The sequence below is a fragment of the Balaenoptera physalus genome, assembly GCF_965194825.1.
Source record: "Balaenoptera physalus genome assembly, chromosome: 21".
Classification (NCBI taxonomy): Eukaryota; Metazoa; Chordata; class Mammalia; order Artiodactyla; family Balaenopteridae; genus Balaenoptera; species Balaenoptera physalus.
This window is the reverse complement of record NC_138902.1, coordinates 35,408,052-35,423,016: the sequence shown is the minus strand read 5'-3', so window position 1 is coordinate 35,423,016 and position 14,965 is coordinate 35,408,052. Positions and strand designations below refer to the sequence as shown.

The following is a 14,965-nucleotide window of genomic DNA, read 5'->3' as shown; positions in this document are numbered from 1 at the left end:
TAAATTTATCATATTCTATCTGGGCAGAAAACTTTAGTCTGGAATAAAATAGTTATAAAGAATCCTTAATAAAAACCTATACTACCTTATCTATTATTTTTTCCCCCTCTTCCTTACTCTTTTCTGAGAAGTGAATCAATCAATTAACAATTAATTCAATGATTGTGATAAGTGCTAAGATGAGTAAAATACTCTTTGGGTGCCTGAGATGCCCAGCAAATATTATGGGATGGGGTGACTGTCCCTATTGTGGGAAGGGGCTTCTTACACAAGTTCCGAATGGGAAGTGTCATGGAAGACAGATCATCAGATATCCTAATTTCCTCCCTATTTTCATCCAAAAGCATCACCAGAGTATCCTTTCTAAAACAAAAATCTGATCATGAAAACACCTTCATAAACGTCTTCACTCACTCCTCTTGCCCCCAGAGCAAAATCCACGCGTTTCCTGGCCTTCAGGGCTCTGAAGTCTCAGGCTGCGTGGCCTTGCTCCCCCGTCCCTCCCCCACCCCCTTTATCCACTGAGTGTTAGCAAAACAGACCTTTCACCTGCCAAATACTGCTCCTTATGTTCGCTTGCTGAAATAACCCCTTGTGTCCCATTCATACACAAAAAGGGTTTCCTTTCTCATTTGTTAAGGCTGTATAGCTGGAATGCTCTCTCCCCCATGAAACATCATTGTCTCCACAGCTGGAAACCACCCCTCCCTCCCTACACCCGCCCAGGCCCTTCGCCTGCACTTTCTCATCCCCTGTCTTCCAGCTGCAGGAATAGCCTTCCTCGACCAGCTATGGCCCTTGGCAGACGTCTGCTGGTTTGGACAATTGGGTTGAGAACAGTCATAGGTCAGAACTCAGGCCAAGCAGCTCTTCAGGGAAGACTCTTCCCCCACCCTGAGTTCAGGCCCCTCTTGCTTCCCGACACCCACACTCTGGCTCTGTATTTGTTGTGGGAACTACCGCAGACCTTAGCATGAGATGTTCCTGGGACAAAGTTTCTATCTTGATCAGCCCTTCATTCTTAGTGTCCACTATAAAGCTTATGCTTTCTAAACATTTCTTGAAAAGAAGGTAGGAATTATGTGTGTGAGATTCACTTTTCTCCTACAAACGAGACTCAAGGAAGATGAAGACTGAATGTTGAGGTGGGGGGGACAGTGAAGGGAGGGCTGTGCACGCAGGAGCCTCCCTCATGGGATCCAGAAGAAAGTTCTGTCCCTCTTTCTAGCGCCTGTGTTCAGAGCACTTCAGCCACTGGGAAATTCACCTTGCTCACATGCTTCCTTTAATTGTGCTTCTCTAGGAAATTATAAAATCTTAAAGTACTATATATATATGCATATATTCTCTTACATATATGTGTAATATATTATACATGCATGTATATGTGCACTGTATGTAATACATATATGTAACAGAATATATGCCACATATATGATATGATATAATGTAATACAATATAAATACACACCAGCTGCTATAGTTAGATTTTCCTCCATTTTGCCAACACATAGATTAATTCTTTCATGTATAACTGATACACACACCTCCATTTCTTGTTCACAATGATTTAGAATGATTTTAGTTTAAACCTTACACATAGATAATTGTTGATCATTGCTTATAAATGGAGACTAAATCACAAGTTTTTCTAAATACTGTAAAGGCCCTGTATATTATCCATTTGAATACAAAAATGATTAAATTTGAAGTAGTAAAATACTTGCGATGTTTTACTTGGAGGAAGTGTGTTCTTGAAATTTACGTAACCTGTAAGATATATAAACTGTAGAATAAAACAAGTCAGAAATTGCTATAATATGTTGCTGAATCGTGTATAAATTGTAGTGAGTTCATATGAATTTGGCACTGTCATAATCATAGGTGAAGAATTTTAAATTCCCCAACTAATTGCATGCTTTAAAAACCAACAGGTATCTTGATTCCATACCTACTGTTCACTGAATAAAATGTCATTAATTACTCTTAAAGAAATAGGCCCACCTTATGGCTATTCTTCTACTATCCTAACATAGTATTATAAGAAAAAAACAGTCTTCATTTAATGTTCAAACTGTACATGGAACAGTAATTTTATTCCTTTTATTAAGTACCAAAAGATCAAGAAGCAAAATAAAATTGTTTAAGCAACAGAAAACTTTTAGAAAGCAGAGAAAATAAGCTAATTTTTTTTACAGAATTCTTAGGATCATGATATTTTGGAGGTATCAATAAACAGTATGATCACCATTTTCATTTCTTTCATCTTAAAAAAGCATTTTGTGCCTTCCCACCCCCTCTATTTTCAGTGGTATTTGGGCAGTTTGCCTATTTCCAGACAGCACTGAATGACCTGACAGAACTGTTTGACGGAACGCACCCTCAGGCCAGACTTCTCAGCTCACTCTCTGGGTCTCATTCAGGTACACTTTCAATGAATTTTGTCTTTAATTCTAGTTACACAGCCAGGGTAATTAATTTTAAACTCATCTATTTTTATTTTCATTTGTGAAGGAGAAATTTAATCATCTTTGAACTTGCTTGTTTAGTAAAATCTTATTTTCAATGTAAAATTTCAAATGTATTTTTATCCCACATATAAAACCACCTGTCTTTATAATTTTGCTTACTAAGATTGTGGAAAATATAATATCCACCTCAGTGAAAAATAAAAATATCAGAAAAAAGGGGTAATAAACTATCTTGTTACTTTATTTTCTATGCTAAGTGTCGTAATCTTCCTGGAGATAAACACTATTGACATTTTGGTCTGACTCATTCCAAACTTTTAAATGCATACATGTGGAGATGCACCACAGTCACACGTCTATAAAGGTGCAGATGTGTATACACATACATACATTCACGTGTGCCCCTATATATGCATGTAAACATACATGGGACTTCATAAAACATGGGATATTTTTCACAATTTAATTTTTATCCCATACATTCATTTAAAATCATATATAGAGGTCTTTCCCTATCCACAAATATGAATATACACCAAACGCTATTTGCTGAATAGTATTCAGATGGGTTAATGCAGGTGTTTATTTACCCCAACCCCTCATGGATGCCATGGCCCTCGTTCTTACCACTGCTACATTGTCATCATTTACCAACACAACATCAAGCCATACTCCTGCGTCACAGCCTGTGATCAACCAAGGCTAAGATTCCGTTATTTCCAGTTCCCCAGTATTACTAACCACAGGTCTTAAGACCTATGTCCTGTTAAGACCAGTGTCCAATGATGTAATGTCCAGAAATGCATCAGAAGATACACATTTAAAATACTGATACATCCTGACAAATTCACCTCTGAAAAGCTTAAGCGATTCACACGCCCCTCAGAGTACTCGAGACCATTCCTGCACATTAAGAGCTGAAAAATACATTTCACAGGTTTTTTATTTTTTTCTGAGTTCTTTATTTTTTTTTAAAATCAGCTTTGGATTCTGAGACATTTTCTTAATTCTGAGTAAAATCCTAGCAAGTAACTGTCAAAGTTGATTCTGAGTCAATGATTCACCCACTTCTGTTTCCCACATTATCAGCTAATTGGCCTATATCAGTGCTTTCTTCAAAAGAAGCATAAAGGAGATCACGATGAAAACAACATTTTAATGGAATGTCAAGGCAAGAACAGAGTTTTTAAATCTTTGTAGAAACAATGTGTTTGGGTTCTACACGCCAAAACAAAGTTTTATGAAAGTTCAAAAAGTAAAAGTGCAATTCCAAGTTAATGATTACTTTCCCAACATTGTCCACCACAGGCCGTGCACTGAATGGATCCTGCGTGTTATCTCTGTCTGTTTTTCCCTCCAGGTGAAACATTGCCTTTGGCCACATCCAATCAGATTCTGCTCCGATTCAGCGCGAAGAGTGGGGCGCCTGCGCGGGGTTTCCACTTCGTCTATCAAGGTGCGTCTCTGCCACCTTCGCCCGGCTCCACACACTGCTCGTACCACTGGTTTCAGCACCAAAATATCTGAGTTGCACTTTTTCTTAATATTTAAGAATTTGAGGGTATCCGTGTATTTAGAATGAAATTATTTAATAAAAATATTAAAGTTTTTTCTTTTGACAATTAAATGTGATACTTCTAAGACAAAGATAAAATAATGCTTCGATTATCTGGCATGATGACGAAACAAATATTGATTAGATTACCTTAGTATAGCGCAACACAATTTACAAAATGATTTCAAATGTATTATTGTATTTCGCCTAACCTAGTTAAAATTAAGTAAAATATTTCGTAATAGATTTTAGTAACTGTCTTAATGAAATACACTTAAAACGCATGGTGCAACTTCAAATCTTACTGTAAGAACTAATTGTCAAGGAAATGTAACAAAACCAAACTAAATCCAAAATACCATCCATGTTTCTATCCCTTGAAATACCTATTTTATTTCGCTTGTATTCTATTAACTTTAGGCACTTTCACCCCTTTATAATTATTTTTGAATTTGGAGCTTATTCAGAATGCTTGGGATTGCACAAAGTTTCTGAACAATGCAGTTTTTTTTCCTGTTTCTAGTTTGCCTTCAGTTTGCATATCCATTACATGAATTTGAAAAAACACCCTATGGGCTGTCCATCCACTTTCAGAGGCACAGAGCCTGACTCTGGATCTGACTTGCGATGCCTGTACAGCTGAGATGGGAAAGAGGTTGTCATCTTCAGCGATAAACTAACTAAGAATACTTAGCTTTTCTAGGTCTCAGTTTTGCTGGAGGCTGGATAGATTACAGGCCGCTCTTGAACATTTTCTTCAGAAGTGGAGGAGAATCACTTTCTGGCAATGGTTTCTTTCCTTTAATAAAGACTCCTCCAGAAAACATGCTTGACAACATCATGTTTTTCATAAAATTATAGAGAGTAACAATCTGTCATATCATTCATAAATGATTTTTGATAATCGCACACTGTGAAATGTATGGCCTCAAAATATTTCACGATAAAAACCCTTCAGTGTTCGGCAATAAGATGATTTAAAAGTTATGGAAAGAGTGAGAATGATGTTTGATGGGCAGGTAGGAGGAAAAATATCTCTAATCTAGTTTAAGGAGCAATTGCTTGGGTGATGATGCTATTATGTTAAAATGAGTTACATTGTTCTAATTAAACCTTTGTTAAAATATAAATAATTAAACCAGTATTTTTTAAAATGAACTTTATAGGAGAGGGTCCAGTTTAGGCAACTCACCTCTCACCCACTTATAATTTTCTTTAAATAAATTCTGTGTTACTTTGCAGAAGCAGATTCACAAACCAAAGTAAGTTGGCATGACCTCTAAGGAAACTGGACCGATTGGTTTAAGTACATTTTTTGTCCTGGAAAAATTCAAGTTCCTGGCATTGTCTGCCTCAATCAGGGACTTCCTTTAATTTTTGATGAAGATTAGAAAATTGATCAGATTATCAAATAAAATATCTGAAGCACATGACCCTATGTCTGTCCTGTTTACACATGTTATCTTCAGAAGTCATGGTTTTTAAAATCATATTTCTTGTTTTAAAGCAACATATTATCATTAAAATGTATAACATACATAAAAGTGAAAAGAAGAGGAAATCATTTATAGAAGGAATATATTTTCCTTGCACTTAAGAATATGTCTCTAACATACTCAATATTTCTTCTAACTTAAGAATATGTCTCTGACATACTCAAAATTTCTTCTAAAGTTCCAATATATCTCCTTACCTTGCTTTGTTCCTACAGTGAGTTTATGCAAACATGGATGTCTTTTTATCAAAGCCAAATCCTTTGGAGCTAAAGAGCTAGGATCATGAATGCAATTTATAAATCACTCAGGAGCACCTGGGAAAGTTTTCAGTACATCTCAAAAGTTAAATTGAATATGGCCTTCTGAAAGATAGTAGTTTAGTGGAAGCCTAGAAATTATTTGAACTCTATTGTGTAAAAACTTTCTGAATAGTGCTTTCACATACCACTTACGACTCCATTCCTCCATAAGTTATTAAAGCTTAAAATTGCACAGGGACTTTCTGACTTGCATGGCTATGGGCTGTGTAACCCTTGTTCACAGACAGTTCTGTCGTAAAGAGCTGTTCAGACTTGGGTGAGGAATGAGTGCAGGTGTCAGGTACAAAAAACCCGTAGTGCGCGACCCAGGCAGCTCCGGCCCTCCGTGTCATCCTGGTGAATAACACGGAGACGGTGGTGGTGAGGATGTAGCTGCCCCTCTGATCTGGTGAAGAAATGGAAGTACAGAGGCTTTTTTTTACAAAGTATTGTAACTTTTATGTCTCTGCTGGGTTTTATTTGCTTGTTTGCTTTCCGTGCTGCTTTGGAGTAGAAGGATACATTGAGAAGTGAGGGAGGTAAGAGGGTGCCTGAGGACACATGGGCACCCAAGAAGGCTAATGGGGTGACCCTTCACACCACAGTGCGTCCTCCTGGAGCGAGTCCCTGTAATCATTCTAACAGTCACTTCTGGACACTGTAACGTCTCCTTTGAACACTTAGGAGGAGTACAGTGCTTGCCTTTAAACATGAACGTGTTCAGAGTGTTTTAGATTTCCTTTTATGCATCTAGGAGAAACCCCCCCTCCATCCCCACTCGCTAGCACCCTGGAATTCCCTGAATGTCCATGGTGGGGGTTCCCATAGCTGCCCCTCCTCTTCCTAAGCTCTGGGACCAAGAGACTGGCAGAACCTGCAATCAGTAGATGTGGTTCTACAGGTTTTAATGCTCTTTGTCACTCCATAGAAAATATACTACCCCTAATGTCAAGGTCTTCTAGGTCAATGCAAACATAAAAATCAAATAGTCCTCAGAAACCCGCCGTGTTGGAGACTCACCTACTATTTCTTAGCAAGTTCAGCGCTGTCTCTCCACACCCCCGGTGGGGGTCCCCTTTCCTACACTGTCCAGAAGATCTGTCTCTAGGATGGTGAATAAAGTCGAGAACGTGAGTTTGGGTTCTCTAGTGGGATGATAACGGTGATTTTATTGCTGCTCATGGCTATTGTGCTCATTGCAGTCTGGCCTACCAACTAGTGGCCGTCAAGCACCACCGCCGTGACACCTGCCAGGGCTGGAGAAAAGCCCAGCATCCTCTTGGTACACGAAACCCGCTCTCATTAAAGTCCCTTTGATTCTATTCTGTGAAGTAGTTATGTTTCACTTAGAGACTTTTTCTGGCCCAAAATACACACCTTTTAATACTAGAATCAACCTTGTTAACACTGGAATCAACACAAGAAACAAGCTATGTGGCCACAGAGACCAACAAAGGCAGAGCAAGTATTCTTTTCTCCTTTCCTACTTACTCTGAGGCACATCCTCATTTATGAAAACTGTCTACACTACCCTCTGTCTCTCTTCTCTGTCTGTGCACATGACTGAATGGGTCTGTGTTAAACTTGGTGGTTGACAACGTCTCGTCAATATACTACTATTTGCAATTGTCTTACATTTACGCCTGCTCTTTCCACAGATAGTCTATTTTTCTTGTGTGTTTCAGTGTAGAATTCAACCCGCCTTTCAGTTCCCTCAAAATAACTCACTCACACCAAAATTAGTAAGCCGTGCAGGACTTACTGAATATTTCAAAGGGAAAATGAAGCCGTGCTTTTATATCAAACCTCCCCACTGTGCACAACTTACAAATGCCAGCTGGCCACATCTTTGTCTTTCCAGGTCACATTTCTCATCTCCCAGCCTCACCTGACACAGCACCCTGCCTTTAGCCTTCCAGCTGCCAGTCTCCCAGACTCAGCAGCTATCAGGACTGTCCTCTGCCAGGGTTTTCCTAAAATAAACAGATACCAGAAACAGAGCTAGAGAGATGGAAATGCTTCTTCTAAGTTTGGGTAGGAGGAATTTACAGTAAGGTTTTCTTTGCTTGAGGTCCTTCCTAGGCATGCAAATACATGTTTTGGTTGATTTTCCCCCAGGCCTCATGTTTCCTCAGATGGCGTAAATTATACAGCTTAGTTGGTTTTCCACTTCTAAGAAACTCACATTTTGTTTCAAGAGCTTATAAAATGCATACTTTTTACAAAGAAGATTGAGCATAAAGTTTTGTGCATAATTCAGTGATGTATGCTTGAATTCACCGACTAGTAATGGCTTGTCAAATCAGATTTTTAATCTACGAGAACAGAGTGATTTTCAGAAATAGAATATGTCCCTCTGTCACTAAATGAAATAGGAAAGACTGCTTCACTTGGACAAGTTACTCTTGTCTGCATTCAGGTTTATTTTATTATCGTTGTTGTTCTTTTTCACTCCACCTACTCTAAAAGAGGTGCAGTAAAAGAACTGCATGCACATATCTGTGGCTTAGAGCATTTGTGGTGATGTAAGATTCCATCACATGATGTTCCTCTTTTCCCCATATTCACAATATCGGCCGTTTTCAGTGTCCTGAAAGTCCCAGAGAATACCACCCGGTCTCTGAACCAACACAATCCTCGGCCTGAGAAGCCGGTCACTGTGTTCATCACCCTCTGTTCCAGGCTGACCCCGTTCCCTGTCCACTTGGCACTGGGCTGATTTCAATTGTGCTTCACAGTAGTGTACAGCATTTACTGAAAGATGGAGAATAATGGCTACCGGAATAGAATTTCTCTCTGATGTGGCCCGAAACCTCCAGGTGAGGGCAAGCCCCAGAGGACGGGCTGAAAGGGAGAAGTTCATCAGCATGGATTAACTGCTGGCATTTTCCCCCAGATATTACATGCAGTTTTGATGCCTCTATTTCCTAGGTTTCCTCTGTCCCACTTTCTCAGATACTTAAAATTGGTTTCTTCGCTTTGCAAACTACTTCTTCTAAAAGTTGTCCTCCATCATTTCATTCAAATGCAGGTATTATTCATTTATTGTCATTTTCCTTGAGAATAGACAACTCTGAAGTTCATGAAGAAAAGTTTAATAGTAACATGTCTACAGATGACCCTCAGTGGTGTGTTTCTCCTCATTCGTGATACCCTGGAAAAATGCTGTGTGTGAGGCCACTTAGACAAGTGTGGAAACTTGGCCATGAATACAGGGTGCTTCCCGAGTAGTTCAGGACAAAGTGAACAGTTAAGATTGGAGATATTTCTCCATATTTGTAAAAAATTCTCAAGAATTGATTGTGGAATATCATTTTATTCATTTGTTTATTTATTTATCGCGCTCATGCTACTGTTCAACTGTAACAAAAAACCCAGACATAAAAATATGGCAAATATAAGTTTTAAGCCATATTTTATTACAATAGAATATTTTATATTCTGCATTGTTTTCAGTTATAGAAAAGAACATTCTGTAGTATCATTAATTTTATTGACGATAGCTATTAGACAGTATACAATTTTATTAACTTTTGCCTTCTGATCAAAAATATTTCAACACTGAATTGAAACATAGTTTCATCAAAACAGTCTTCTGACTTCCATTCTCATAGAATTGCTTCCTGACCAGCAATTTACCCAAATCGTGTCTGTTACTGTTCAGGTTCAATTCAAAACAAGATGCCAGTGTATTAGGGAAAGGATCTTAAAGACAGAAGGATTATTTTTAAATAAAATGGCCCCTTTCGAATGAAGGCACAAGAGGACGGAGAGGAACGGGGTCTTGGAGACAATAAACATAAACTGACTTTTAACTCAGGGACAGAAGCCAAAAATGCAGACTCCCAAGTGCACACCTTGTGCTCTATTTCTCAAAGAGTCCGTTTGGGGTGGCAGACCCCTTTGCCGCTGAAGTATTTTTCAAACTTTATCTCGTGCCTCTTTTTATAAATAGAAAAGTCTCTTACAGCGATAATTCACTGCCTGTCAGTGAATTCTGATCTACAACCTGAGTACACACCTCACCGGAATGAGGCTCAGCCACCAGGCCCAGCATCAGAGACCACAAGAGCCACACACTGTGGAGACCCCGGGGACAAGAAGAAAGTAGGGGGTGGGGGGTAGTTATAGGATGCAGGCTTGTGCTGGGTGACTTGGGACGGGACCGCAGGCAGCATGATTCTGCTTTGGATTCAGTGCTGTCGGGTTCACTGTGATGATGGGCACCTTTGTTTTTATGTCGGGTGTAGAAGGAACAGAGCAGGGCTGCAACTGATTAGTAGAGGTCATGATTCATGTTCGTCTGGAGGGGAATTTCTGTTCTCTTCTGTGGCTTGTGTAGTGTCCCCGATATTGCTTGTGATCACGAACAGGCAGTGGCCTCAGAGATTGTGTGGTCAACAGGAGGACAGCCAGCTCTCCGGCCGGGCAGCAACCAGCTGTCAGCGTCAGAGCACCTCGTTATCTTTCTCACAACCTTCAGGCCAAATGATGTCCCCACCAGCTGGAATCTATTATTAAACTTTGTTCTTTGCTGTATAGTCTCTTTTTTTCATTTCCAAACGGACAGTTATAATATTAGACACGCTGGGGAAGTGTCAGCACTCCCTCCAGCCCCAAACTGCTCTCCCATCCCCACCTCCCACCTCGGAGAATCGCTGGTCCAATGGGAAGACCCCTGGGAATGAGGCCATCGGCTGGGTCTTATTACCAGCTCTCCTCTCAGACCGTGGTGCAAACTCCCATTCCCCTCTGTTCCCTCCCAAGTCTTTCTGTACAGAATGAATTGTTTAATTGTACATTTTCCTGTGGTATGTGGGGTTTTTTAAATTATGGTAACATGAGATTTACCTTCTCAGGTTAAATCCTTTAAATCATTGTTTAAAATGAACGGATTACGTTGTTTAAAATTAGCAGTGCATAATACAGCGCCATTAACTATAGGCACTGCTTGGTATGGCAGATCTTTAGGACTTGGGTGTCTTACATGACAAACTTTATACCTGTTTAACAGCAGCTCCGCACTTGCCGCTCCCCTAGCTCCTGGCAGGCACCATCTGCTCTCTGCTTCTATAAGTTTGTCTCTCTTAATTGCTTCACGTGCATGGGACCATGCGGCGTTTGTCCTTCTGTGACAGGCTTATTCCACTTAGCGTAATGTCCTATGGGTCCATCCATGTTGTTGCAAATGGCAGGATTTCCTTCCTTTCTAAATGGCCGAATAATATTCCATTGTATGTATGATATTATTTATCCATTGGTGGACATGGAGGTTGTTTCCATAGCTAGGCTATGGCAAATAATGCTGTTATGTACATGGTGCAGGTATCTCTCCAGGATAGTGATTTCATTTCCTTCAGATAAATACCCAGAAGTGGGATTGCTGGATCATATGGTAGTTCTATTTTTAATTTTGCTATTAAATCACCATGGCCATTTATAAATAATCCTTTATGTAACAGCTTCTCTTACTAGAGTCTGAGGTCCTCGAGGATAAGTACAAGTTCTTAGTCATCTCATGATCACTGGCGCAATGATCTGGGTGCTTAATTAATTGTAAATGCATGAATGTCACTCAGTCCTCATAGAGCACTAATTCTCCATATGTCATGTTTTCCTCGTCAGAAATGGGAATACGAGGTGGTCCTCAGGGTTGACATGAAGATGCGTGTAGATGTGAAAGTGCTCCCTATATCGTCCCCTACAGAGACTGTGAAAGGCATTATTAATTTCCACATTAACATAAATTCTTTCTAGACTCATCTTAAATTCTATTTTCAAGGAAATATCGTGGCTTCACGATGCACATGCAGATGGTTGTGTTGTGTGTCTTGCCTCTAGCTGTTCCTCGGACCAGTGACACCCAGTGCAGCTCTGTCCCCGAGCCCAGATATGGGAGGAGAATTGGTTTGGAGTTTTCAGCAGGCTCCATCGTTCGCTTTGAGTGTAACCCGGGATACCTACTCCAGGGCTCCATGGCCATCCGCTGTCAGTCCGTGCCCAACGCTCTCGCTCAGTGGAATGACACAATCCCAAGCTGCGTAGGTAAGCGTGTGTCCCTAAGGCGGGATAACTTGCACGTGGTCCTCCGTCCCGGGTTCACAGCAGCACTAAAGAGCTGCGCTTCAGTCCACATGAGCTGACCCGTGCTCCAGACCTATTTAAAGGGCAAGTTATCAGAAATAATTGAGTAGCAGCCAAACCCTAAAACTTGTTGTTGCATGGAGCAACTCATCAGATTAACAAGTATGAAACATGTTTTCCTTCTCGATGCTTATCAAGTATGCCGTCTCAAGCCATGGGTATACAACATAATTTCATTTGGGGGAAAAATCACTACAGTGTTGATTTGTTATATTACTTGTGTAATGCCCTTTTAATAAATTGGTGCTGATGAAAGTCTGAAAAGTAATAGGTTAACGCAGCCTGAATAACAATGCCATTGTTAGTTATAGTCTATTTGCTTCATTTTGTGTAAGAACCTCCAGTGCAATCATGATTTAGCACTTGAATTCATCTGTGCATTTTAAGCGTCTCTTCTCCTCTCTGGATTTGCTCATAAATGCCATTAATATCATTTTGGGTTGTGTGTCTGCGTATAGAAAACTCTGCAGAGCTTCTTAAATTGTAGTAGATCAGTTACTCTAAACAGAATTCACTTCAGAGATGACATCGTTAGACAGTGCCTGAGACTTAGCAGCATAGCGGATAATAATCTATGGTATTGATCATTTAAAAGAGAACAGACTAGGTGGGAGGGAGACACAAGTGGGAGGAGATATGGGGGTATATGTATATGTATAGCTGATTCACTTTGTTATAAAACAGAAACCAACACACCATTGTAAAGCAATTATGCACCATTAAAGATGTTAAAAAAAAAAAGAGAGAGAGAACAGACTAAATTTGACCTTGGCTAAAAATGCCAGTTAAAGTACTGTAGTCCATGTAAAATATCTCTTAATAGCTGATCACACAGTGAAAGAACACTAAGTACAAAATGAATGTTGTTCTTCACTGTACTTTATTTTTACTAAATATGGGTTTGCCTTTTAGTCCCCTGCAGTGGCAACTTCACTCAACGGAGAGGTACAATTTTGTCCCCCGGCTACCCTGAGCCATATGGTAACAACTTAAACTGTATATGGACGATCACAGTTACAGAGGGCTCAGGAGTTCAGGTAAGCTCTCAAAGCCCGGAGTCTGCTAATAAACAAAGCTTGTGTCCACGGGTTTCTCCTTTCTTTGTTTCCCCTCTTTGTATTGGTTATTCTAAATACATAAACCATAACCTGTTGCTCTTTTCTTACCATTTCTACAGAGTGTTTCTAATCATATTTCTGCATTTGAAATAAAAGTGATAGACTTTTAGAATAAAATCTATCAGAAATGCTATTTGTAGAAGTTTTTGGATGTCACTTCCATGATCTATTTTCTTTGGTTTTGCTATTCTCTTACATGTATAGTTTTAATTTCATGAAAACCCTATTGGACTAGTCTAATTTTATTAAGCAAAAAATAAATATTAAGTTACTATTATTGTTTGGTAGATTCAAGTCATCAGTTTTGCCACAGAGCAGAACTGGGACTCTCTTGAGATTTACGACGGCGGTGATGTGACTGCACCGAGACTAGGAAGTTTTTCAGGTAAGATGGCACCGATCCCCTTGTTTCTGTGAATCGGAATCATCAAACACTGACAAACTGCAAGAGAACACTCAATGCTGACATTTCTCTAGGAGGCTCTTCTATATACATAACAGTTTCTCTAGTGTTGGGAGTCTTAGAACAAGAGCACCAAAACGCAGGTGCGAAGGAGAAAGCTTTGTCGTCCATGAGCAGGAGGGCTGATGTGAAGGCAGCGGGTCACTTTTGTCGGGCCCCCGAGCTGGGAAGAAAGAGTGGGTGGGTTATTGCCCTATGGACCCAACAGGGTGTCTCACTGAAGTAAATTGTGTGAGGCGGGGGAATGAACTTCAGATTGGCTGATTTTCCTTTTCTCATATGCGTGTTGGACGTGTTTGGCACAATTGGGGACCACGTAAGGAGGTGGTGGAGCAAGGGGGTAGGCGTACAGATGGAAGGTTGGGGACACACGTGAGAACTGAGAACATAAGTAAACAAATGGAGGACGATGTGAACTGGCTTTCTCAATGACTGAGAAGGGAGTTGGAAACATGGAAATGAGGAAGGCTGGCATGGAGCTGGTTGTGACGGATTTGAATTCGAGATATTGGTGTGAACTCATGGTCTTCATATGGATAGCTATAGACATAGAGGAAAATATACGTGTGGATGTGGATGTGTGTGTGTGTGTACGTATTTCCTACCTCTGTCTTTTGAGAGGTGTAAAACAATAACCCCAGTAGCCATGAACCCACCTCATACCCAATTCTAGGTTTCTAGATATCCCTTTACATACCATTCTCCCTTAAAGGAGCTAGTGCTTCTTGGGGAGTTGCTGACTCCAAGGCTCTGATGGGAAAAGCACACATGAGGAACCGTTTCGTATAAAATAGAAATGTATGGATCCATACTGATGTAAATAGATACATGCGTGGACGGAATGAGTGAAAGAGAAAGCCTTCCCTTGCAGATTCCAAACTAATAAATCTAGAAGGAGATGGAGTTAGAGAATCACCGTTTGGCAACCATTAAGACAGTAAATGATTCACATTGGAACATCAGTGAATGCTAAAACTAGTGTGTGAGATTTCGGTGAGGAACAGAGAGCCACAGTCTCAGTGCGTCTCCCCACCTAGTCCTCATTCACTGCAAAGGAGGAAAGAAGTAACTCAATAGTCGAGAAGCCTGGCAGACACCACCTTCCTCAGGCAGTCATGTTAAGATCTCCAGTATCAGGACACCTGTGCATTGGTGAACTGATAAACCTGCTCTCAAAACAAACAAACATATGAACAAAAAAGCTTGATTTGGCTTAGAATTGCAGTTGCTATGGTGTGTGAATACCCCCACCAGGGCTGATTTCAAACAACCAGCATGATGTCACTAAAAGCTGAGTTTGAGAGGAAGTGCCCTGAATTAGCCTCTGGAAGCATCCCAAGGCAGCTCCCTGACACCCCTGAGAGCCAGCAAATATGGTGACCTCTGAAGAATACAGCATCACATTTTGATATTCTTGCC

The 14,965-nt window shown here is 40.2% G+C and overlaps 1 protein-coding gene across 1 annotated transcript in view; it reads left to right on the top strand.

Annotated features, from left to right (window-relative positions):
- The window catches only part of CSMD1 (CUB and Sushi multiple domains 1), a gene marked incomplete at its 5' end in the record, with an annotated part of 1,822,885 nt that overhangs the window by 1,620,896 nt on the left and 187,024 nt on the right, over positions 1-14,965 (top strand). The window contains 5 exons of the mRNA XM_082444064.1: positions 2,310-2,423; positions 3,832-3,927; positions 11,663-11,866; positions 12,878-13,002; positions 13,372-13,468. Coding sequence (XP_082300190.1) covers positions 2,310-2,423; positions 3,832-3,927; positions 11,663-11,866; positions 12,878-13,002; positions 13,372-13,468 — 636 coding nt within the window. The remainder of the gene's footprint in view (positions 1-2,309; positions 2,424-3,831; positions 3,928-11,662; positions 11,867-12,877; positions 13,003-13,371; positions 13,469-14,965) is intronic.